General features: G+C 46.5%; 1 protein-coding gene across 1 annotated transcript in view; it reads left to right on the top strand.

Annotated features, from left to right (window-relative positions):
* The window catches only part of col27a1a (collagen, type XXVII, alpha 1a), a 47,836-nt gene that overhangs the window by 6,085 nt on the left and 15,281 nt on the right, over positions 1-26,470 (top strand). Inside the window, exons 3-22 of the mRNA XM_029169499.3 lie at positions 1,340-2,805; positions 4,836-4,889; positions 9,876-9,929; positions 11,716-11,769; positions 11,878-11,931; positions 15,709-15,753; positions 17,108-17,161; positions 17,430-17,474; positions 18,341-18,394; positions 19,103-19,147; positions 21,359-21,412; positions 22,513-22,557; positions 24,147-24,200; positions 24,385-24,429; positions 25,207-25,260; positions 25,763-25,816; positions 25,907-25,960; positions 26,040-26,093; positions 26,219-26,272; positions 26,418-26,462. Coding sequence (XP_029025332.1) covers positions 1,340-2,805; positions 4,836-4,889; positions 9,876-9,929; positions 11,716-11,769; positions 11,878-11,931; positions 15,709-15,753; positions 17,108-17,161; positions 17,430-17,474; positions 18,341-18,394; positions 19,103-19,147; positions 21,359-21,412; positions 22,513-22,557; positions 24,147-24,200; positions 24,385-24,429; positions 25,207-25,260; positions 25,763-25,816; positions 25,907-25,960; positions 26,040-26,093; positions 26,219-26,272; positions 26,418-26,462 — 2,438 coding nt within the window. The remainder of the gene's footprint in view (positions 1-1,339; positions 2,806-4,835; positions 4,890-9,875; positions 9,930-11,715; positions 11,770-11,877; positions 11,932-15,708; positions 15,754-17,107; positions 17,162-17,429; positions 17,475-18,340; positions 18,395-19,102; positions 19,148-21,358; positions 21,413-22,512; positions 22,558-24,146; positions 24,201-24,384; positions 24,430-25,206; positions 25,261-25,762; positions 25,817-25,906; positions 25,961-26,039; positions 26,094-26,218; positions 26,273-26,417; positions 26,463-26,470) is intronic.

The raw sequence follows: 26,470 nt of genomic DNA, 5'->3' as shown, positions 1-26,470 counted from the left end.
TCTGCCCACACTGACTCCATTGATGGGTAGGTCAAAGAGGAGAGGGGAAAAAGAGGGTGTTTGATGATGCCGATGTCCTGTGGTTCATTAATCCACTATAGTCACTATAGTAAAAATATAACAAAGAGGCCATGCCTTGTAATCAGTGAAGCAAACATTGCCAGCACTTACACTTTAACTTTAGCATCCACTCACAGCTCTTAATTGGTGTGGGAGTCATATCACTTTGACAGCACCATAAATGTTGCCCTTTGACCGTATTGGGCAGATTGGTGAAGGGTGTGTAGGTCTGATTGTGTGTTTCTGGTAAAGGCTACTTTGACCTACTGTAGATGGTGAATCTTCTAAAATGATTATTCAATCATTTTGGAATTTAGAATTGTCATTAAAAAACATTTGTATTGTATCTCATTATTGCTTTTCCCTGCTTTCTAACAACAGTCAAAAAGCTTAACCAGGCAACATGTCACTTTCCAGACTGAAAACAGGAAATTGGGCTGAGTGCGTTGCAGTAATCAGGCTGAGGCCATTTGTTGTGTGTTGCTTAAAACTGCTCTGTGCATCACAAGAGTCGAGCCGCCAAAATTATGGCACAACATGAAATGCTGGAGGGAAGCGTGAGGCTGCAAAACCGCTGACATTTGAAACAAAAGATACCACAGCACCTCAGAAGCATCTGCCTTCTCAGACAGCACAAAACAACCATCCTAGGCCACTCAGCACTCCCCAGCCAGCCTAGTTTTATGTCTGTTTGGCTCTATACATAGTCATTTGTTTTGGCTTAAAGCTGCACTAGACGGCCTACAGAAGCACTTTGGTGGCTTTTCAAACCCAATGAGTTTATTATTGTTTGTTTTTCACTTTTTGCCTCACCCCCCCTTTCTTTGTGAACTGCTGAAAGATCAGTCTGACAAGATATATGGCTGTTCTGCCATGCACCATCGTGTGTGAGGACAAAGCACAGATTAGTTTTATTTTGTTAATGTAAATTGTCTCCTGCGTCAGCACGGTTCATCCAAACACCACTGGCAAGAATAGCTCAAATACTTGAGCTGAGTCTCCCATGTTTCAGGAAGATTTAATTCTGAAGAGCGTCTTGAGTGCCCTATTAATACTTTTAAAATGTTTACTTCGTTTCCTGTCATCCACATATTCTAATGGTTAATTGGTTTCTGCATCTGTTGCTCAAATGTCTGGGCTATTCTGTTGTACTTTTGTCTTTCTCATTCCTAATTCTGTATTTACTAAATATTACAGAAAATATTGTAATCCCTGTATCAGAATCAGTATCAGTAAAGCTTATCTATATGCATATCTAATAGAACTCTCTACTTTCCAGATGTGGACATCCTCCAGAGGTTGGGGCTTAAGGGAGAGAAACCGTCTCGCTCGTTGCCAGCAGGGGTTATTCCATTCAGATCTGGGATCATCCTCAACCAGCGGGCACATGTCGAGTCTCCATGGCGCTCAGTCTTCCCAGCTGCCGTCTGGCCCAACCTGGCTCTTGTCTTGAGCGTGCGCTCACACCGTGTCAACAATGCTTTCCTCTTCACCCTTCTCTCAAGCCGCAGAAAACTCCTACTTGGCCTGCAGCTTGTTCCAGGCAGTCTGGTCCTTCACACAGGACCAAACACCTCTGTGGCGCTGCCCTATGATCCTCATGATGGTCAGTGGCACCAGCTTGCAGTTGGAGTTAATGGACAGAAAGTGACTCTATATGCCTCCTGCGGAGAGCAGAGTGTTCATGCGGACTTTGATGGGGGTCTGGCTCCTGAGCTCCAGGGCTCCTTCCTGCTGGGACACACGAGCCAGCAGCAAGCCTCACCACACTTTGAAGGAGCCATCTGCCAATTTGACCTGGTCCCTTCTGCACAGGCAGCTCACAACTTCTGCAGGTACATTAAGAAACAGTGCAGGGAAGCGGACACATATAGGCCGAACCTTTCTCCGTTGCTGCCAATTTTACCACGCGAAGCGAACATCACAGCTGCTACCACTAAACCCGGTAGCCGAGACACGTTCAGGAAGTCCACAGGGCTGAACCTTGCCAGGGGTGTTGCTGCTGCTGCCTCCGCTGTCAGATATGTTGCCCCCACCCAAACAATAAAGCCCTTTCCTGGGACCATCGTGATGCCCTTTTTGCCAACTGTGATGCCGGTCACAGTCCAGCTTGGTTTAGCCTCCCCACCTCCCAAGGTCAGGACTGGAACTGTCACAGCACCACTCAGGACAAGTGTAACCCCCACAAAACAACCCACCCAACGGCCCTCCACTGCTAAATTTAGTCCCCCAAAGCCCACTCCTCAGAACAGCTCGAAAAGAACAACCGCAGTGACAGACAAGAAAAAAACTATTCCAGCCACTACCAGTACGAAACCCTCCAAGATAAAGCCAGACACTGCCCTGTCAGACCAAGGTGCCGTACCAAAGAAACCACAACCCACCACAGTCAAGAAACCGCCTTCTAAGCCGAAAGCTACACCAACCAAAGCCACTCCGATCAAATCCAAAACACAATCTGTCAAAGTCCTCCCTTCTAAAACCACATCCAAAATCAGCCCCTCAAAGTCAACAACGTCCAAACCTTCTACTCCTAAAACCTCCAGGCCAGTCTCCAGACAGGTCACCAATCCACCAAAGCAAGCTAAGACACCCAAGGCTCCAGTAACCCCACGACCTACCAGGTCTTGGTACAACACAGTAACACCACCTGCTACTGATGGCTTCCTGAGCTGGGAGGTGCCACCTACTCAGTTCTCTCTGCTGGCTGGACCCATAGGACAGAAAGGAGAACAAGGCCCACTGGTAATAACCACTGGTCTCATGTATTTTTGTGTATGAGTACATTTGAATACCTATGTTTGAGCTTCCTAATGTGACATACTTCAAGGATGTAAGAGGAAACCACTGAAATCTGAACGTTATTTCCCACAAGGGTTAGAAATCTTTTCCTTCCTGCTTTCTCCTCTTGTGCTTAGAACCTTTCAGGTTGGGTGTAACATGTCAGGTCTACTGCCTCGTCGCCCCTGCAACAGATTCCTCTGTCACAGAGGGATAGTGGAGGTCAGATGCTGGGTCAAGGGGTCAAAGCAGTCAGTAAACACCACCGTTCAGTTTTCCCCAATGCAGACACAAAGGTTAGATGGGCCTACATATAGAACACTGAGGACGGCAGGTACTGTTGGTTCACATCTAGCAGTCGAGTGAATCTCAGCTGCATTTCGACCACAGAGCATAAAGGGGACCTTTGTTACCACAGGAAACCTGTTAGAAAATGTAGAGTTCACTACATAGCTCTTAACCTTTTTAATGTGGCCTCGATCAGTCAGACCTCAGTGTCTCCTCAGCACATTGGGGCTGTGTTTGTACATGTACTTAAACCTGCCCTTGTGATTGAGTCATTTCACCGAGTGTGAGCCAGGCCTGCGTGTTCGCTGCGTGTGCCTGGCTCATTCTTTGTAGTGGTCTGTAATTTAGCCTGTGTAGATTGAAGAGTTCAGAGTGTCTAGGTGTGGCCAATTTACCTCTGCACTGGAGTTCGCACTAGACCTGACTGTCATTACAGTGAGCTGAATTACTGCCATTTAGGAAGCACTACCTGCAATTTCAATATGGAGTGCTGCAATCTATCTAGGAAAGGAGGTTGTAAAAGGAAGGCGAAGGGACGTTCTGTGGCCATTTACTTAAGCACTTTATTACACATTTCCAAGTGGTGATACTACATGGAGGCTGAACTTGATTTGTCATGTCATATACTATCCCACCAAACCTTTTGCACAGTCTTTTATGCCTACATGTGGATTTTTACTGCATACTACAGAAGACAACCAGTATTTTTAAAGATATCAGAAAACTGACAACAGAAACCGATTGAAATGAAATCAGTTTGGAAATTCTTTCTCATGTGAGGAGACTATGTTTGTGCCCATGCAGCAGTTAAAATATAGTGATTGACAGGTGCAAAGAGGAAAAAGACAGTAAGGATAAACAACCAAGTGTAAGGAAAGCAAGAAAGCAAGGTGGTGGAAGTGTGAGGATGGATGGGGGTGGGGGGGGGGGGGGGTTTATGTTGACAGGTCCACAGGCCACCATAGAGTGCAGCACCTGTAACAATAGGGGTGGTCTCAACCATAGAGGTGGTCCTGGAGGAGATGGTGGGGGGCCAGTGGCATTCACCACAGCGATAGAAGCTAGATTGCAGGCAGACATGCAGGCAGTGGCTGCGATAAGCGGAATCCTTACATTCAGGTCAGAGATTGAGCAAGATGGCGGCGTTGCTTTGAAGCTGAAATACAGTAGTACTTGGAGCCGTCCCTTATCGCTGAAAGTTCGTAGCCTTGTGAAAACTGAGACGCCAACAATTGTTCTTCGTACGCGCTTCGTCTTTGCTACACCTTGAAGTGAGTGTTATTTATCCTCGGGTTTAAATTTAACCACTTTATAAAAAACTGACAATTTTGCAGTGAGCGAAATATTTTGAAAGGGTTTGCCACACTTACATTAGGATTCAAATGTCTCCTGCAGCTTCGCCTCCTGTTGATCAAAAGAAAACGAGTGCAGGCCTGGTGCAGCCACACACAGGGGTATTGAGTGGTGCAGGAAATGACCTGCTATTTCTAGCAATTCTACAGTTTCTTGCCACACAGGCTCAGACCTTCAAATTGGAAAAGGCTCTGCTCTCATCACCTGTGGAGGGAATTACTTTAGAGGCTAAAGGTGCTGCTGTTCCCACACAGCCACAGGGGTTTTAATGACTAATACTTTTTTAATTGTTTGTATATTTATGAATATTGTTTAATGTGGTGTTGATTCAAGGCTCTCTGTTCTGTTCACAGGGACTGACAGGACCTCCAGGGAAGCCGGGCCTGCCAGGCAAGAGAGGTCCTAGGGTAAGTTCTTCCAGTCCCATCAAACACATCCACTTCTAACTTCTGTGTATGTGTCTGTGTGTGTTTGTATGAGTGTGTGTGTTTGTGTTGCTACCTCACTGCGGCTTCGTGGACATAAAAGCCCAACACCAAGTAATAACCTTTTTTGTGGCGGAGTGACTCAGATAGACCTCTGTACCTGTGTGTTGATGTCTAGAAAGAGTTCAAATGAGAACCTGCCCGGCCAAGTTAAACTCTTCCCATCACCCAGATGACACATACACACATACACACACACACACACACACACACTTTTTTCCTTTTTCTATATGCAGGCAGATTGACTGTATTCAGCACGAGGCTGAGAGCACTGACCTCCCACCCCTAAGCATAAACAGGAAAGCTCCTATAAAGAAGGCCTTTCAAAAAGCTCCCTGTGCCACAGGATGCCTAATAAAAGCACTGTAAACAGACAGAGAACACATGGCTTCACTGGACTTTCTTCTCCTCTCTGAGCTTTTGCAGCAGGCGGCACTGACACATCATAAGAATCCCACTGTGTATTAATAAAAGTGACATATAGTCTCATTCTCAGCTCTTCATTCATAGGGATGGTTTGTAATTCATATTCTGACTTCTGAGGCTACAGAATCATAGAAGAACATAACAACAATACCTTTAGTGACAGCAGGTAAACATTTAACCTGATGCATCATCATGCCTCGTACTGTATGTGCTTCAAAAAGGGCTGTAGAACTGCCGTCTCTGCTTAAAGGCCTTAAAACTGCTGTTGACTCCTAATCTATTGTTTGAGGCATCGCAGACTCATAAATATTACGAACATGCTCCTCAGTGGTGCACAACAATTTAAATGCATCTAATATAAATCTTTGGTATTATTAGTGCTTTTATACACTGCATGCATACAATAAAGCATTTGGATGCATGTGTTTTAATTATCACTTGCTGTTTGTGTCTGTCAGTGTCTCAGAGACTCTTAGGCTAAAGTCCCTGTGATCCCCCCACCACTACAGAAGTATAAGGAGGTCTTTGTCTGGCTTTAATTAAAGCTAGTTAAACTCAAGCGGCACCTCCCATCCCGTCCCTAGTAGCAGTTTCACAGCATTAGCCCCATTTAGGTGGATTTTTTTTTTTATGATCCAAATCAAACTTATGGGGAATAAAAGTATAAGTTTGTTATACCCAAGTATAGACATATAGTCTAATTGCAAGTGGAAATGTTTGTATTTTCATAAGCAACCTGCAACTATTTTCAAAATTTTGTAAAGTCCGCATGTTCTATTTTTAGACATCAGAAAATAATATAAATAATAATATAAATGTAGGAAAATGTCTCCATGTAGTTTATTGAAACATCATCTGGGGTTTTGGCTGCAGCCTGGACAGATTTGGCCAAAAACGTCCAAATGGCACATCTGTGTGAAACCTCATCAATCATTAGTATTTATCGACCAGGCACCTCACACTGATTTACACCCCGGTGGCTGAGACGCGGTCTTCACGCAAAGCAGCTGCTGGACTGTCTGTGGCATTGTCAGTGGAAGTGGTCGCTTTGCAAAGGGCCAACATTGAAAACACGGGCTTTTAATAAGGAAGCACTTGTAAAAGCCACTGGTTTGGACATCGGGATAACAGTGGGTCGGCCTATATAAAGAGGGAGATGGATTATGCTTCCCTGTAAACAAAGGCATTTGTCAAGTTTAATTGCCGCTGCTATGTGCAAACACCGTGACACATGCACATATACTGTACTTCTAAATTTGTGCTCGTAAACACTCCAGTGTCTTCCCTTTCTGACAGTGCAAGAGTGCGGTTTGAATATGGGGAAATAAATGAGTTCACGCTGCGGGTCTTGACAGGAGCGGGGGCGTGTTTTTTTTTTTGCCTGGTCTTCTTTAGCCTTGGATTACTGTCTGCGTGATGACACACAGAGCACCATTGAGCCCGGAGAGCACCACCCGTGAACCTTGACCCCTGATCCCACACACGTGAGTGTGAGACGCCGTCGCGATGGCAACCGCTCTCGGATCAGAGGCCTTCGCTAGCGGTGCACCGAGAGCGAGTTTGTAGGTGTATAATGACGACGGTGGTAGGTGGGTGTGAGGAAACGCGTGGCGGATGCATTGTGAATGCACGGGCCTGTGTCTGTCTGTGGGCATGTCTGGAGCCTGCTGGGTCAAAAGGCTCTTTGTTTTAGCTAAAAAAAAAATCAGTGGCAACCATCTTTCCTCGTGGTTTTGTCACTAAGGTATATTCCCCTTCGCTGCATCACCTTCATGTAAAACCCGTTCTTACTCCAGATGGATATTTGTTATAGAACAGTAACTGGAAGACTTCGCCTTTAGGGGACTTTTAACTGAGCAAAGCCTCAAGTTGTGTTTGGCTGTTTAGGTAACACAGGGTGACACATCAGCTTTTTGAAAGCCTGTTTAATCCCCAGAGTAAACTGTGTATATGGATCCCTACTCTGAAACATTACTGTAATAGGCTACGGACAGTAAAAACCCCGGGACGTGCTCCAATTTGCTATTTTCACAATCCTCTTTTGAGCACTTAAATACATTTTTAATAGAAGTTTGTAATTACTGGGCATCATGTTTTGTCTAGGTTTCAGCCATAATTCGGCAACAGTAACTAATACTGTGATCATGTATTATTTCCATTTTAATACTCCCTGGTTGCCGCATAATATATTTTACTATAAAATCCCAGAAATATAAAATTGTGCATTTTATGTGGTTGCTTTTGACCAGTGCATAGCAAAACCCCGTCTGCTTCTGCTATTATGGAGTTATGAGCTTGCAATTTCTGCTCCTTTCACTCAATAAAACCGAAATAGTCCATTGAGACTTCAGACAAAGCGAAATATTTTGCAATATTTTTAGGCAGAGTTTCAAGTCTGTCTGTCTGTCTGTCTGTCTGCGCAACTGTAATTATGAAAACATCCGGTGGCTTCGCATGCTCTTGCGATCTAACGTTAGTTCATCCGACATTTCCCCCTCAGGCTGTCGTTTGGCGCAGCACCAGCACCAAACAGATCTTCATCTTTAATACGGTGCCTGTATACACAAATTAAAACTCCCTCAGACAATGTTTACAGCATCATATCCTGTAACACTTGAAATAAGACAAGCCACTATAAGGACGTACAACACAGTACTCAGCTCCTCTGGATCTTTACTACTGCTTTTCTATTCATAGCCAAGCATGAAACATTAGGATCGGTCATCTGTGAAGATCTGAACTATTTGGTCCAAACTTAGCCTCATTATGAAGTGCACGGAGCTCCCAGTGCTATTACCACAGGAGCCGCAGTGACGCCCTGCCTCGCTGTTCAGAGGTCAGCGGTTTTTCATTTGATAGCCCTCAGCTTGTGCACCCCACCCTGGCCTTCTCTAATTAGACACCTGTTGGAGCGAGCGGGCCACGACACGGAGGCGAGGAGCGCTGAGCCCGAGGCCGGTGCCAGCCCGTGCCTGCGAGCGCGCGGCCCAACCCGCGGTGCGCCGCAGGGCTAATTTTGAAGCGTGTAATTGAAACGTGTCTAGTTTGTTTAAGCGTATTTAGGGCGCAACAGATTTCTCCAACGCCGCCTGGACACAGTGTCTCTCGAGAGAACTCTGGCCTCGTGCGAACCGAAAATGAAAGGGGAAGGAGAAGAGGTGAGAGCTTTAAGCTTGAGAATCTTTGGAATGAAAGTAGATTGGAAGCAGATCAGGTTTTTGGATTTGTGCTTTTTGTATTAGTCCGCAATATCTTCTTATTCAAATAAAAAGCTAGCAACACCCTTTATTCTTCCTTAATGTCTTGTTCATTCATGCAAAAAATCTATCTCCAGTGAATCAGACGTGACAGTCTTCAAAGCTCCACTTCAACAGGAAGAGCAGTTACAGCACAGGGCACTGATGTTGTCATGTCTGCACCCAACATGTCTGTTTTTGAACTCAAAGCTCAAAGAGGTTTTTTGGTTTTTTGTGCCAAACCTCAGATTGTTTTTTTTTCTCTGTGAACTGCCTGGACGTCCGCAGATGTTGTTCTTTTGATACTGCATCAGATCACTCCCATAATGGCTCCTTGATTTGTTTTGACTCACCTCAGTGAAACTCACTGAACCAGCCCTTAAACTAGTTATGGCTCTTTTCCACTCTCTCTGACTTGCTCAACCCTTGACCCGATACCGAAGGGTGGGTTAGGGGCCCGAGGGTGCCACAACACGTGGAGGGCAGCGCCGGGGTCAGACATCCACAGGAAAAAGTCACTCAGAGCAGGAGAAGGTCGACAGACAGATAGATGGGTGGTGGAGACAGAGCAACACCCCCTGCGCTCCTTCCTGACGTCTGCTGTTTAAAGCAAAGAAATATTGCTGTTGATTCATTGTCTGGCTTCTAAAGACTTTCTGCTAACCCGTCCCCTGGGTCTGCTGGGGAGGCCGAGGCGGTTCGCATTACCTGTGCGCTGCTACTGTAGAGGTCCTTTTGTTTTCCTTTAGACCCACATGTGTTAATTTTCTCGGCAATAGCCAGCGCAGACAGAAACGCACACCAGCAAAGGAACTCACACTGTTATGACACAGGATGATCTGTATTACTCGTTAAGATGCTTTAAGTGTGTGTGTGTGGGGGGGGGGGGGGGGGGCGTGTAAGGCAACGGGGGCGCGGGAAACCACGACCATATGGTGAAGCAGCTCCAAAGAGCCCCATTTTCCATAGGCCTCTACCCCCATTAGCAACCCCAAATGCCTCGCCACCCAACTCACACACACATACACACACACACACAAACACACACACACTCTTTTGATGTATAGGTAAATCGGTTAGTAGCAGGAAGGCTGAAGTTCTCCAGACAGACTGTGGCCCCCTCCCCCATGTCTGCTCTCACTCTCAGTAGCAATGTCAGCCTTACACCAATATTTATTATGGAGCTGATTGATTAATATTGGGCCACTTTTTAATGATGTTTGTGCATTTCTGTTTTTTTCCACAGGGTGACCCTGGTCCCCACGGAAATCCTGGCCGGCCTGGTCCCCCCGGACTCAAGGTACGTACAGTATCAAGCACGGTAATTCGCACAAATGAGCCGTTCTCTTGTTTTTTTTCACCAAGAGCCCTGCAGCTATGTTTACGTTTTCATATGAAGCCATAACATAAATAGGTCCCAGACACTGCCGCTGACTTAATACGAGGTTTATGATCGTCTGTAGGCTCCGTAAAGGATGCCTTCCATTGTTCTGTATCAGCAGGAGTCCTTAAAGTCATGATGTATTTTTATGACCAAAGGACGAAGGCCGTGTAAGTTCTTGGCCGTGCAGTTTGAGACACTATGACTTTAACATGTGTGTTGCAGGGGCCGCTGTAAGAATTCTCCTTTTAAATCTAAAAGTCTTGCGATGCTCGATTCACATCTGCTTGATATCACCATCTCTGTGTTGCCTAAATATTCTAGGCATGCATTCATACGTTGACGTTGTGTACAGTGAAAGCGACGCCGTGCTTGACTTCAAGCCGAGGGGAAAGGGGGCGGGAGGTGTTGTTCAACAGCAGGGGAGTCACAGTGATTCATCAGAGTCCCGGCGAGAGACATGCGAGTCAGAGCCCCCAAATAAATCTGTCTCGTTTTAACGCGCGAACGCTGGTGCCCGTGGCCATAACACATGCTCCGAGGTGCTCATCTGATTGTGTGGACACAGCAAGCGTCACCTCCTTCGCCTCGTCTCAGAGTAAACACTCAGAAGCACTAGCAGTGTTCAAAGTGCCTCATTAAAAACGTCCGGGAAAAACTGTTTGTAGTATTTGTAACAAAGATGTGAAGCAGTAGCTCGGATTGGGATCCAAGCTGGAAATAGTCAGCCTTAAAGTAATAGAATACACCTAGCTGCACCTCTAAAGCTCTCTAATGAGCATATTAGATCACGTTTGTTTAATTTGTACAAAATCCAGGGTGTAAAAATGACACCTTACGGCCGTACGCGAGCTCATACGTGAGCCAGACTGGGCCTCGGCTCGATGCACTGGCCTCCTGGAGTCCACTACGCCCCAGAGTTATCCAACTCTGTAGGTGCTAGTAATTGGATTTTCTATCATATTTTGCCGGGAGTGAATTCCCCTGCTTTACTGTGGAAATTGCATGAGCACATATTCCCCAACTTATACAATATCTAAACATAAGTTCAATAAATAAAAACTAATCACATACATTTATTTCTTTTATACACAAGCGAAATATTAAAACCCAGCTTAGATGAACGAACACTGAATTTATACCTGGCAGGTGCTTTGAAAGGGTTTGATGTCTGGGGGCAAACTACAGTCTTCATTCTTTCATCATTAATAAATGAAACAAGATTGTAAATAGCGGGGGTCCAACAGTGATTGAGTGGGAGTCAGGGCAATTTCCAATGCACGGCTTTGAAGTGCTGCAGCCTCGTTATTGTTACCTGCTGACAATGAAGCTGTGTGTGTGTGTGTGTGTGTGTGTGTGTGTGTGTGTGTGTGTGTGTGTGTGTGTGTGTGTGTGTGTGTGTGTGTGTGTGTGTGTGTGTGTGTGTGTGCGGGGGCGTTCGTGCGTGCGTGCGTGCGTGTGAATGGAGCAGCACTGAGGTCAGAATACATACAGTACATTCAATAATTCATTGCTTCCTGTACATGACTTCATATAAATAAACAGCTTTTAGCTACAGCCGTCCTGTTGTTTTGTGATTTACTGAGACAGGCCTAAATGGAGTGTGTGCGCTGGAAGTCGCTTAGCAGATGTGATTGTTAGTCAGACGTACAGTGATGCAGCCTTCACTCATACGAAGTCGTGCTTTGTGTTTTGTTGCTGCCAGGGGAGAAAAGGAGACCCTGGCATGTCACCTGGTCCAGCACCTAAAGGAGACAAGGTATTATAGCCCTCATTTTCTAAGATGCTACAATCGTTTCTTACAACTTTCTGTTCTCACGCGTTTTGTCGCCATGTTGACGCCAAACTTTTTGCCTTCACGTTTCAGGGGGACTTTGGGATCATTGGTCCGGTTGGACAGACTGGCCCAGCAGGACGAGCGGTACGACTGAGCATAGTATCTGGCCCAGTTCCTCCCATTAAGCAGTCGACGTTGTGTGTGTGGACCCATTGTGAACAGCGAAGCTGCCTGTTTTGGGAAATCCCTGGAAAGACAGCCTGGATGAGTCACTGTCACCATTTCATAACCCCTGGTCTTTTCATGCTGTCATCTCTCGCTCCTCCTCTCTTGCCCCTTCATCCACCCCCTTTTCTCTCCCTCTGTCGCTCCCTCTCATTCCTCGCTGTGCTCCACATTTCTTCCATCTGCGTTTGTTGGATCCGTCACAGAGGGGTCTCAATGTTGGCCGGACGGATCACATGAGGGATGGGGGGGGGGTTGGAGAGAATGCAGATCGTGCACTGAATGCACCCATACGCTAAATTAGTTAGAAGTTTTATGCATCTTGTTTATTTTAAAACAACATGACCTGGTTCTATTGAAGTGTGTGTGCGTGATGAGAGTTCATGATAGATTCAGCCACAGTATGAACCACAGTAGAAAGTGTGTTGAGTAGAAGTGATCCACGCGTTTCAAGCAAAGTAGAGGAATTATCAGCATGATTAAATATAGCAGCTGGGTCGTCTGCATTTCAGCACGCATATAAAGTGTCTTTGTACGCATTCACTGTCTTTCCATCACCGTGACTCTTGGACCCAAGTGAGGCGGCTGCCTCCAGCTTAACATATGGCTTTCGTTAGGTTTTTTTCGCTTTCTCTGTCCGTTTGTATGTTTCTGTCTCCATCTTTCACACACACACACACACACACACACACACACACACACACACACACACACACACACACACACACACACACACACACACACACACTTAGTCAGAATGGAAAAATCAAAAGCTGGTGGAAAAGCATTCGCAGATTTCGAACTAAACGGGCCCTGGCGCTGATTTTACAGCTTATCAAAGCATCAGACAGAGACACGTGAGAGGGAAAAAGGCCGAGAGTTGACTGACACCTTCGCCGTCCACCTGAGGCGAGCAGTGCATCAGAACTGCCCATCAGAATGACGTCACACACACTTGTGTCAGGGAATGCGTTGCCTTGGCAACGCTCATCAGCGCGTGCTCCGGGTATCGGCCAGTGAACCACAGACTGGTGTGTGGCGCAGCAGCGCACGCGTCTAAGGCCAGTCTTTGTTCTGTTGCGTTTGGAGTTTGGACAGGTGGGACGTCCCCAGCGCTTCCTGTCCCGGTGCAGGGCTTCCCTCCCAGACACTGAAGCCTTGTGCATTCACAGTGTAAATACCCTCCAGTGTCGCGCCTCCCGTGCGCTGTTTTTTCCTCCTCGGCCTGTTTGGTTCCCTCCTCCTCGCCCGCTCGGCCCTGAGGCCGCGGCTCCGTCCTCCGTCTCATACGCGCGGGCTCTAAATCAGCCCCCGGCCCGACACCGCGACCGGGAATTCTGGAATTTGGCTGCTGCTTTTCCATTGAAATCGTTAATGGAGAAAGCAGTGCTCGCTTTGAACATGTGATAGGAGAGTGTGATTTTACACCGGCAGACGAGCCAAACATGTTCCACTCTCTACAACATTTGTTCTAGGAGGCTGACTGAATGGTTTTCCAGCATGGTCGGCGAGGTCATGAGGAGAGGACGCGCCATGAGACCGAACCTCAAGCACAAAAACCTGCGTTAGCGTTAAAACCTGCGCGTCTCACCTTACAGCTTTTCTCTGTTTCCACTGCTAGACCTCCTCACTTCTGTCTGTCCCTCCGCGTTTTCCACTAGAACTTTACTCCCTGAAAGCTGAGTCATGAGGTTTTTCTAGTAGTTTTGTAACGTCTAGTCCAGTTTGTCATAACAGATGCACAGAAATCTGAAACTTGTTTGAACGTTTGGACAAATTTGTGCATGTTTTTTGTGTTATTTAATATATATATAACCTTAGAATCCAGTTGCTGTCGCTATGATTTACTGTTTATTTCCCTGCTCAGGATAGATTATTATTTGTACTAATCCCACTATTAATCCCACTACTTTCATTTGTTCAAGACAGTTTATTGAACTACATCTGTCTACAAGTAATTATGAGAGAATCTAAATCTTTTTTTTTTTTTTTGCAAGTTCAACAATAATTTCTGTCTTCCGTGATGCTAATAGTCGATCAGCGAGCAGTGTATCACCGGGGTTCTGGCAGCGATGACACAAGGGATGTTTTTCCACTGGCCCAGTTTGCTTCACGCAGTTGTTTGTTTCGTCTACACATCCGCACGCACGGTTTATGTTCCGCCGAACACGCAGCGCACGCGTGGTGCCGTCGCCTCTAGAGCTGTGGCAGGACAGAGGAGGGAAGATGAAAGAGAAGATTGATGAGGTGCGGGGTATTTTTCTAATACCGGGGCACAGCCCAGTGGAGGCAGACAGCGGAAAACACATATTCATCATTTGTGGTGTACAGTTGTTAACAGACGTGGGGCCTGTGCTCATTTGGACGCCCACAAAGCCGAGTGTGCGAGTCAGAGGCATGAATGCCATCGGCCGACACAACATGTCTTTTATTTATTTCTGTCAAAATGTGCTTAGCGTTCCTCCCGAGGCGCCGGGGGGGATGCTGACAGGGCGCTACTGGAGCCATTAGCGATGAAAAGCGTTCTCATGGCTTTATCTGATTCAACGCACATGTACGTTGAGCTCATTGTGAACACGGGCGGGTCGGTGGGAATGGCCGCTCTCGTTAGCGAGCGCCTAATGAGCGCGACAGGGATCTGAGACGGCCCAAGCGGGGCTGGGAGGTGGCTAATGCCTGGGGTCTGCGGGACGCGCGTGTGCGTGGACCTCACGGCTCGGGAGCATGAGCCGCGACACATGTTTGTGCCGCCTTTGCATCTATGTGCACACGTGTGTTTACGCGACACAGGAGCATCGGTTGCGTATTTTCAGGCGAACACAGCTTCACCAACGCAGCCCATGAGGCTCCATCATGAAGCTTCGGCTTATAAATAGAAACTCTGGCTGCTGTCACGCACATCCCCACTCTCAGACTCCGTGTGGAACCCTGTTGTGCTTTCATTCCAGCTGCTTGTGACCTGCACAGCAGACAACCTGTAGATTTCAGGAGTGGGTTTAAAAACCAGGAGTCCGGTGCTGGGACTGTATAAAGGTGTGAGCCGGTGAGAGCGGTTGTGCAGGGATGCTGCAGTCAGACGATGGTTTACAGGAACTCGGGCAGCCTTGGCTCGTCGTCTGGAGCTGCGGTTGAGGAAAACTGGACAACAGGAGTCTCTCATTCCTTTGTTTTTTCCTTCCCCCCCTTTCCGTTCTCTGTCGCCGTAACAAACTGCCCTCCGGAATGGCACGTCTTCCCAGCTTTGATTAAGCTCCTCTGCAGCCCACGCGGCGGTCATGCGATGCCGTCGTCAGCAGAAAGCTGCAGAACAGCTCTGCGTCGAGTCCGTCCTGGCGGCTGCAGTCTGCCGCGCAGGCCGAGCGAGCGGGCGAGCGAGCGAGCGAGCTGCTATCTGACTCAAACAGGAAGGCATTTATATCCTCAACATGTCATGGCGCTGGCATGGGCCGCTCTGCGTGAACACGGCCAGTGGAAAGTCTGAACCGCTGACAGAAGGCAGATTGATTCCCTGCATATGGCACTTAACGTGTCTGTCTATGCTGTTAACATTAACATGCGTATTACACAGCGCACAGAAGTCCAGATGTTATTCTCACACCTACTGGAGGGAGAAATTCTGTTGTTTTTGGAGTCTCACCCGTTCTTGTACATTTGTGGTGTTTTAATTAATGTCCTGCATCGTGTTTGTGCCTCCAGGGTCAGAAAGGTTTCCCCGGTCCACCTGGCCTCCCCGGGGAGCCCGTAAGTACAAGACTTACTTATTAACCTAATTAAATTTTGCATCATAGTGCGATTGCATGAAAAACACCTCCTTCGTGGCATCTGTCCGGTCGCCTTTATGCGTGTGCAGCCCACCATCCCTTCCCTCGTCGTCGGCTAATCCCTCATATCCTCACATCTCGCCTCTTTCTTTATGAAAGCTCAGTCGCCGCCTTATCTCCCGGTCTGTTTGTGTGCACACACCATGCATGCCTTCGGGGGCAGCCAGATTAGATTAGCGTAAAACGAAGAACCGGTGAGGACAGACGTCTGGCCAGCGCTCCCAGCTACAACAATGCTCTCCAGGATCTCAACAAGTGATGCCAAAGAGAGGGGGAATAGGAAAATAGAGACAGGAGCGAGCCAAGTAGGCCAACAGTGACACTTTCACTGGGACTGCAGCTTGAGGAGAGGTGTTTTTATTTCTCCCGAGTTCAGAGCTTCAGTTAATTATTGTATTTGCTGCTGTACAGTAAGAGGGAGGAGGCATGACTCCGGCTGCTTGGACCAGCCCTGCAGGATTATTTTAAGTGTGGAGCATTCGGCCTCATATCCAGAGTTATTTTCAGCCAGCTGTCGCTCCTCTGTTGCTATTACAGTAAGACCTTAGTCATGGCAGGCACACTGGAATATTCTCATCATTGTCACAGTTTTATGTAAGTCGCCCATTCTCAGGGTGATGTCACCAGAGCAGGGACTTCCCTCGTTTTCGAGCGACTCTCTCGCGTCCCTTCACTCCGTCCGTCCTCGGACGCCCCTCTCTTTCCCACAGAGTTCATCACACCCCGACCCCGAGTCTGGATAGTCAGAGCGCTAGTGACTGAGTAATAGGCACAACTGTTTGGAAGTGCAGGCCCTCGAGTCGTTGAGCAAAGCCCAGCTGGTGTGCATGAAGTTACTGTAATACACCGCGGACCGGACTCAGAGCCCCTCCCTCCTGGGAAAGATCCAAACGTCACCTCAGCTGCTTTTCAGCTGGACTCCGTGTGCGATAATGATCCTCACTGCGCATGGCTGCGCAGCCAGTGTCAAAGGAGGTTATGCGTGAAAACGAGAAATATTCAACAAGGAATTAAACCTTTTTTTTTAAATGAAGCACATTTATTAAAGTGTTGTGCTCACAGAACTTCTCCAAGGCTTTGTCATTCATCCGTCTTCACTTATGAGCCTCATTATTCCATAAATGGACCGTTTCAGTGTAGTCCATCTCCTCTCTGTAACTTTCCACTGCAGAATATCTTGCCCGTTCTTATGTGTTAATGGGATTTTAACCATCCAATCCATCTCACCTCTCTTTTCGCCCCCTCCCCCCTCTCTCTCTCTCTCTTCGCTGCAGGGCGAGCAAGGCCCAGTCGGAAGCCCAGGTGCCAAAGGTTATCCTGGCAGGCAGGTGCAGTAAATCCTCTGCTGTGACTGGTACAGTTGTAGTCAGGGACACAGTAAAGGGCCAAGTGGAATAAGGTCATGGTGACCAGCTGAAGGGAAAAATATGGATGATGCTAATATTTTTGCAATATATCATAAAAATACTTTTACCCGAGTAGAAGTCAAAATTATGTAAGTTATTATAGTAATATTTGACTTTAAGTGTAATTGTGCCATTATTCCACTTACTAAAAATAGCAGTTTCTAAAAATAGTGCCGGTCTCTGTTTTTAGGGTTTACCAGGGCCTGTAGGACCAGAGGGGCCTAAAGGCACTCGGGTAAGTCAACTCAGCGTCCTCACCTTAAGTTAGATTTTATCGCACTGTGCGACACGCAAAGGTCTGTTAACGGCTGCCCACTGCAGTCGGACCTGCGCCACGCGTGCATTGCAGGCGCAGCGGCGTCCACCTCCCGCAGACAAGCATCCCCACACATGATGCACGCTGTAGATAAGCCTCCACGTACAAACACACGCCCTTTAGGCACACGAACAACGCGTCACACACAGACACAAACAGCGATTTTTATGTCGCGTTCCAATAAAGGTTCTTTATCAGCTTCCCTTGACTGCTCCACAGTCTCCCCTGCCCCCACTGGCTGGAATTTCCTGTTTAAGCTCTCCATGAGGCCCTGCTGTCTTAAGGAGGCACTCTAGCTCTATCACACTCTCTCTCTCTCTCTCTCTCTCTTTCTCTCTCTCTCTCTCCCTGAGTCACCTTACCACACATCCTGCTCCCTCTTTTGCAGCAAAGCCCATATTGTGTACGCGCAAACCTGCTCAGCCCGTCAGTGTTTAACCTGTTGTGGTGTTTGTTTGCTGGTTGTCCCGTGTGCGTGTCTCCCGCCCACCCTGCACCGGCAGCCCAGTGTGACGTCCGGTCCGTGCTCTCTTCAGAGATCCCTGGCGTGAGGGTATGTGCCCTTGGACTACATCGTGGAAGCCAGCACCATGCAGTCCATGGGCATATACACTTGCCTCATGGCTTGGTTCTTCATGGACGCTGGACCATCGGCCCCTGAAACTCAGCCCCTAGAGCCGATGGGATTTATTGTCATCTTGCTGCTTTCATAGCGTTCGCATACTCATAACCCACACTGTTCCTCTCCTCTCTCCCCCGTCTTCCTCTCTTTTCCTCTCCTGCAGGGTTTTATTGGCATCCCGGGGCTTTTTGGTCTGCCTGGGCCTGATGGCGAGAGAGTAAGTCCTTATCAAATATGTCTTTATAATCGTGAAAAAGGTAGAGCGACCGGTGAAGCTCAGCTAATGACTGGGCAACGGTGCCTCTCCTGCTGTTTCATTTGTCGTCATTATACCGGGAACGGTCCTGCGCTGTCTGAGATGCTGCGTGGGAGTGCTGATGACTCATGTAATAAAAGCCCCCCCCCCCTCCTAAAACCTTTCAACTGCCTGAACTCATCAAGGCGTCCTTTTTCTGCACATCCTCTAAAACGGGGAGTGATTAGTCCTTCATAACAGCCTGCGTGGGCACAGGTGAAGCTGTAGTCAGAGGCGTCTGCCTCTCTTCCCCCAGAAGAAACGGGTCTATTTAACATGTGCATATATACGTACAACATGGTGAACATCAACTAATCCTTCTTAATGGGCTGAATAAACGTTGGACGGGCTGCAGTCAGCTGTTCCTCACATCTGTTGAAGTAGCACAGAGAGGAATTACTGTACATGCTCAGCTATGTTTTTTTAATTGTGTGTCTTGGGCTCAAGTCTGCTGTGTTTTGGTTGCGATGTGGTTTTAACCTACACGTCTGTCTCTCTCTCTGTCTCTGTCTCTCTCTCTCTCTCTCTTTCTCGCCCTTGCCTTCCTGTCCTCTGTTCATCCTCTCCCTCCGCTCCCGCTACCTTTTCTGTTCTGTCGCCACTATCTCTGTGTCCTGGTTTGCTTTTCAGGGCATTCCCGGCGAACCAGGGAAGAGGGGCAAGATGGGTAGGCCGGTAAAGTTTTGTCTCAACATACTTAACATTATACTGTATGTAGCAATATAATATCAGACATAATCTGAAAAAAACTGTGATGAGTGGTGCTGAATGTGCTGGCTGGGAGGTGAGTCACATCATGAGACATGCAAATCAGCATGTTACATCTTTCTAATTGCACATTCTTCAATAAGGGAACTGCTGCAACGTGTCAGAATGCTAATTGCTCCTGTTTGAATACAAGAGCGTTTATGTTTCAAATGTCCAATAACACCTACACATGTGAAGATTTATGAGGTTTGCATTTACGTCATGGTTTGAGTCAGCTCAGTGTTTCCGCGGCTGGTGGAAGGGTTAACTGGAGCCTGAGGACTGTGGAGTCCCAGCAGCCGCGTGTCAGGCTTTTGGATGCCACAAGAGACTGCTTTTGTTGGAGCGAAGGGTTCTTGGTTCCCCTCAGCGTGGAGCCAAGCTATTTGGAGGAAACCATCGCTTGTGTCCCGTTGTGTGTGTCAGCTTGTGTTCAAAGTCCTTGTGACAGGGTGTTTTTTCGAGTTGTGTGTGTGTGTGTGTGTGTGTGTGTGTGTGTGTGTGTGTGTGTGTGTGTGTGTGTGTGTGTGTGTGTGTGTGTGTGTGTGTGTGTGTGTGACTGCGGATCCTACTGCTGAGGTCATTCTGCAGCTGCTCCGAGGCCTGTTGTTTAATAAGACATCTAGGATTTTAAGATCGGGGAAAAGAAGAAAATAATGACAATGCATTTAGTCATTTTAATAATTTCAAAATAAGCTGAGGACCAGTGTGACTCCTACAGCCCTTTACAGCCGACCCGTAGGCTGGAAAACACACATATCACCATATAATCTGTGTCATCTGATTTGGTGCTTCTGCGTGGAAAAAGGGGGAAAACTAAAACACGATGATCCCTGAGAGGTTGTCCCTCTCCCCCCCGACGGAGGCGAGCGAGCAGAAGAAACACCTGAACCCGTGCCAGACATTTTAACAGCCATAACCACAGCGCTTGTACTCTGTCGAGGAAACACACACGCGGGCTGACATTCACTAAAGACTGACGAGGGAGTAAGTGGACCTCGCGCTGTTTCCAACGAGCGCTGCCAGCGGCTCTGCAATTAAACCTCGCATTTCGAGGGGCACTGCTGGTTTTCTGAAAAGCGTCCAGTGTTTTTATTTCTACTTGTCTTTTATTTGATGCTAAAGGTGAGATCCAAGGTCGTCTGACATTATGTACAAGCAGACTTCTTATGAGCCGTCCAGCACGTGGCTTCGTTATTGTTTTAACACGAAGGCAAAATGTCAAAATTATCTTTACTCGGTTATGAAATTCTATTCCTACACGGCACATGCTGATCTTATCGTATAACGTCTCCGCTCACCAAAATAACTGACATTTTCTGGAGGTATTCACAGTCGTTTTCCTTGTGAAACAATGTCTGGAGGCCAGAATAGCAGAACCCAGCCATTATGGCTGGGTAAAGAGTGCTTTCTGCAGATGTGGTTAGTCTTTTCAACGCTATCAACTGTTAGCGCAGCTCAGATTAGCCTTCCACTTACTGCTAAATGGACAGAATAATTACTTGGCTGATGGCCCCTCTTGTTCACTGTTCTCGGTCTAGGTTCAGCAGCTGGCTGCACGCACCCCACAGCTGATTGATCTGAGGCGCATTGTGGCGATATTATAGTTTATTATTTGTGTGTATTTGAGATAAGAACTGTTACACAAGGTGCACTCACAGTAGCAGCGGTCGAGATTGTTTAAGTGAATTCAGGAAAATATGTTGTTTTCCACTGAAGAAGCATAACGTGACAAAACCCTCTTTCACTCAAAGGCCTTTTACTTGTTATGCAGGTAGTTTCATTATATATTTATTATAATTTCCCACTGTCACTGTACATTCAGCATTGAATTTGACTATTATTGCAATACCTATATTCATATAAGAAGAAAATACTCCAAAAACAATAACTAAATATGAATGTTTGTGTCAAATTCATTCAACTTCAACATCTTAAAATATGATCTGGAGACATAGTTGCGTTCTCAACCTGTTCTGCTGCCCTCTAGTGGTCAGAACCGCTAATGCAGGCGTAATGACTGAGGCGACGCTTATTTATACTCACAAAACAAGAGGCGAATTAAACGTAATTGGATTTGAGAGTGTGACTGAAGTTGCGTCTGTGCATCTGAACAATGAAGCTTCTCTCTGTCCTCAGGGGTTTCCGGGGGACTTTGGGGAGAGAGGACCACCTGGGCCAGATGGAGAGCCAGTATGTCACACAGTCACCGTCACACACCTAAATCCACAGCGGTCCACATGTGCGCACACACAAACACACGGCCCGCCCACTCGCACACAGAGTCTGAGTGAAGTGGTCTCAGCCATAAACTCCCCTGTGACATTTTGGCAGCGCTGGTGGGTAAATCATCTGGCCGTCCAGCAGCGTGCCGCCTTTTTATGTGAAATTAGCTCCTTGGTCCAGACAAGCTACACTGCTGCATTTAATTTCATCCCATCACTGCGTTTGTTTCCGATCATTTTTCTTGGCGCTTGTTTTACATCTCGCAGCGCTACGGTGAGTGGAACCAGTCAGCTGGCGCCCACCTTTCCCATTTACCAGTAAAAACTGGCCACCCATTCGCAGCTACACACAAACTGTATTATTAGGAGGTGATATCCAAGAATTCTGGATTATGCGTTGAGTTCTCCAATGGTAGTTCAGCAAATGCACGCTGTCATAAGTTCCTGTCCATATGGAAAACATTAGAATATTTGATCTCAGCATTGTGAGATAGTCACTGTTGTTGTTATAAATTTACCACTTCTTGGAAAACTCTGAAATAAAAACATGAACACATCAGGACATTGATCTTTAACACACTCAGAAATACATAATAAACATTCATGTTCCAAAAATCCCTTTCCTCACCCCGCAGTGACTTTTACTGTGGTTTTCTCCTGCACATCAGAACTAGTCTCCTAATAAAAGCTTTGTTATAGCTGTCGCTTTTCTTTTTCATGAGAGCAGGCATTTGCATCAGATGTTGGGATGGGATAAGTAAAAGCTGGTTATTGGTTCGCAGCCTCTGGGGGTCATGAATGTCTTTGCTGTGTAGCTCGCTTTTGCTTTTTTTTTTTTTTTTTTTATGAATGAACCTGCAGATTTGAAAAAGCCACGGTGAAGACGATTGGCTCACGCCCCCTCCACCCTCACCTCAGACACATGCACATGCACACAGCCCGCTCTCAAGAGCTGCGATGAACACTGAGCCACTCTTCTGGGCATGTTTGCTTTAAAAAGAGCCAATAACCCCAAAAACCTGCCCCTTCTCTCATCTCACTCACTCTTTCTCCTTCTTTTCCAACTAGGGTGCGATGGGAGCCCCTGGTCCAAACGGAGTTCTTGGACTTATTGTGAGTAGTACTTTGCATGTTTTAGTCTCTTCAGTGCATCTCCATCCTTAAAACCTCATATTTCATCAGAGGCAGTAAAAGTAAATGGGATTTCTGAATTTAAAATGAATGAAAGTTATTCTCTCTTGAGACAGTGATCACAGCTTGATCAATCTCCAGCCACTCCCCCGCTCCCTCAGCACCTTGCCCTCCAAGCCTGCCCGAGCCGTCAGCCACATAATTGTGTCTGATTATAACGTCTCCCTGGTTTCTCTTGTCGTGTCCCGTCTTTGCCATCGCTGCTCTTCCTCCTGGTCTATTCTAGGCCACCGGTGGTGGTAGCAGGCCTGTAATTGAAGGACTCCCTGATTACAGCTCTGCTCTGAGCTTCGGGTCCACTGCATCCGTCTGACCCGACGGCGTAACGCAGCTACTTCAAATGTATAAATATACAAACACCCTTCTCTGGGAAATGCAGGGCTCCGATGAAGAAGGGAAAGTGTGTAATATGGAGGCAAGCACCTGATATACAGTACACAGAGAACAGAAGCATCAGCATATACTGTCATTTCTTTATAAAAACAAACAAGCAAGTGTCCCTTTTTCATTTACTGTCGACCACTGAAGTATCATTGAAAATGCCCTGGCTTCTATGCACACACCTCCTGCTTTGATGCAGTGGTTTGATGCATTGGTCAGGTTCTCAAACCTGGTTTATGCTTTGTTTCTTTATGCGTTCCTGCATTTCGGACAAGCACATATAAATGCGTGGCCAGGGACAGTTAGTGTGTCTCTCTCTAGTGGCTGCCTGCAGCTCTGCAGCTCTCGAGACATCACACAGATGCTCAAAGCCAAACACTCCAGTTAGATCCCAAAATAAAGCTTTTACTCCCCGCTCGTCTGGCTTAATGTGATTGTCCAAGCTCATTAAGACAATATTTGCGGTTCACACATGCAGATAATAGAGTATTCAGAGACGCAAATTTTTAATGCACTGAGCCAAGGCCACCCCGTAGTTCTTTGCGAGCAGAAAATGCAGATCTGCAGAAAAGGAATTACGATAACTACTAGCAGCCTGTAATGTGTGTCTGTGCTAAGGATGTGCTTCACAAACGATTTCAAGAGCACGGCCACAGTTTAGTCTATCTTTTCTTAATGCAGATTATCCAATCAAGTCTTTAATCAGCGTTTATAATTGGTTCTTTTAAGAGGGTTCCTACTTGTCATCATGATTGCAATCTTGCAATCAAGCCTTCTGATCTTGACCGTGAAGCTCTGTGCTGCTTTACCAGATGTTACCTCGAGCGTCCATGTGCTGCAGCACAACATTGGCACCAGAGTGTGAGATCTATCCCACATCTAACGAGTGTGGTTATATATTACAATGCATTGTTTGTCTTGTGTGCAACGTGAAAACAGACGAGATAGTCTGGAAGCAAGACAGTGATGCGTATTCTGGCTTTTACAGCAATGAATGCCAAGATGAACTGAAATGTACTCTGTGTCTGTGAAAGTCAGAAATCTGAGCCATATGTTCATCCGCACTTTCATACTTGTGATGTTACTGAATATGAATCATGATTTGTATGTATCCCTTGTTCTGGGATCAGGGTGATATAGGACCTGTGGGAGAGATGGGCCTTCCAGGACCTAATGGACTGAAGGTACTCACGCATTGACAGATGGAAATTGTTCATTTTCCTGTCTTGTATTTTTATTGTCTTGTTTAGTAATATGTTGGTTAATGCTGATAAAGATTAGCACCACAAGTGTTTGTAGGGTAAATGTTGGTGGAGTTTGGTTTGTGATGGCTCCCTTTAATAACTCATCTGTTGGTGCTTTCTCCAGGGGGTGCCCGGAAATCCAGGAGAACCAGGACTGAAAGGTGATAAGGTGATCTGAATATTCCTGTTATTGACCTGTGTTTGAGTAGCATGTGATGGCAATGTTTATTCTGGTTGCTTTTACTAGGCCAACCAAGTAAACGCTTGGTTCTGGTGACTGCTACAATTGTACTTACAATCCAGAAATACGCTGTAATACTACTCGCAATGCAAGGATTACAAAGTAATTAGATACTATGCACATATTGTTGTGAGCACATTGATTTACACTTGATAGAGTGGCTCTTGGGGATTTTACTGGTAAAGAGGCATTAGGAATAAAAGTAGGAAAGCTGTTGATTGTAGAAAATCAGTGTGCATGAGGTGTTTGAAGTATTCCTTGTGCAAGAATATTATTATGGAGGGAATGAAAGTATTAATCAGCTCCAGATTTGCAGATAATTTCAAGGAAACCTAATTGGACCACATTAGTTGGTGTGACAGGTTTAAAAAGCCATCAACACTGCGCTTGTTGATCTACTTTTTAAAGAACACTGTTCAGACTCGTGATAAGATAATTAATACTTAGTGCAATAACAAATATGTTGCTGAGAATGTGCCATGAGTTCTCTGCATATGACAGATTGACACCAGATGAAGACCTTGGCCAATGCAGTGAACTAGATCCAGTGTGTCTCACTGTTGACGTTTCACAGACCCATAATTAGTATTGTCTGTTGAGGAAGCTGAGTGTAATTGAGCAAAGTGAAAGCTACCAGTTCCCCCGAATGCTTCATTTCTCTCTTTTCTTTCTATGCCTCATTCGTCTTCCTCCTCTCTCCATCAGGGTGAAATTGGAATTCCTGGAGACCAAGGAGAAATCGGGTACAAAGGCGACAAGGTAAATCAAATCAACGTGTACGTACATTTTGAAATGCCCGTGCGTCCTCTAATCACATGTTCCCTTCCCTTGCGAGTTCTTGCCTACATGTTGCCTCCATCACACCTACAGTATACAGAGCTATTCAGCCTACAGTATGTTACAAAACCATGTCTTTGCTAAATGACTGGCCAGATGTGTGCTGTCCGGCTTATGGAAATTCTCATGTCAACCATCTTCAGTTGTGTGTGTGTGTGTGTGTGTGTGTGTGTGTGTGTGTGTGTGTGTGTGTGTGTGTGTGTGTGTGTGTGTGTGTGTGTGTGTGTGTGTGTGTGTGTGTGTGTGTGTGTGTGAAGCAAAATCGAACACTTCTGGGATCATAGAATAGATTGGTCCCTAGAGATGACATAGTCATGCATGGCTAATGTTTGTCTCCCTAGAAAAGAAATCAGGGTTCTGCTTTTGTGTGTGTGTGAATCTGAGTGTCTGTCTTAGTGTTTATGCTTTGTTTTGTACTGGACAGGGGATCCAAGGAGCTCCAGGGTTAATGGGTATCCGTGGGAAACCAGGACCGCAGGTTAGCCCCAGGTTTACTTCAGACACCTTTGTAACTTAACGTCTCACAATATCCGCTTTATGCTGATATTTTCCATTATTGTTTTGACAGGGTAAAACTGGAGAGAAGGGCCCTGATGGTGCACCTGGACCCCCAGGACCTGAGGTTCATATTTACAGTACACCTCCATTTGCATGTTGTATGTTTGACAGTGTTGACTGATTTTTTAAAATTGTTTATGCAGGGTTTCCCTGGCGACATGGGCCCACCGGGGGAGAACGGCCTTGAAGGACCAAAGGTGAGTAAATTTTCTTTATCATGGAATTGTCTGTCATTGTCTGTCAAGCCATCAATTAGCAAACAGCTCAGTTTGTATCCACAGTATTCAGTTAATCAACTGATTAGAGCCTTTTGCTCATCTAGGGAAAACCAGGGGTCAGAGGTTTACCAGGGCCAAGAGGGGTGCCTGGCTTGGAGGTAAGTCCATCAGACGCTGCCCACATGAAATTAACCTAAAGAACCTAAAAATGTATTAAACTCTTGTGGGACATAACTATTTAATGAGGGTCACTTAAAATCCCAGAATGTAATGTATACTAAGATCAATATCATCTGTTTCCAGGGAGATGAGGGCCCGCTTGGCCCAGCAGGCCCAACAGGACTCGAGGTGAGTGC

Source organism: Betta splendens, chromosome 12 (genome assembly GCF_900634795.4).
Source record: "Betta splendens chromosome 12, fBetSpl5.4, whole genome shotgun sequence".
Lineage (NCBI taxonomy): Eukaryota > Metazoa > Chordata > Actinopteri > Anabantiformes > Osphronemidae > Betta > Betta splendens.
Note: the sequence above shows the minus strand (reverse complement) of the source record. Positions and strands in the feature narration are given on the sequence as shown.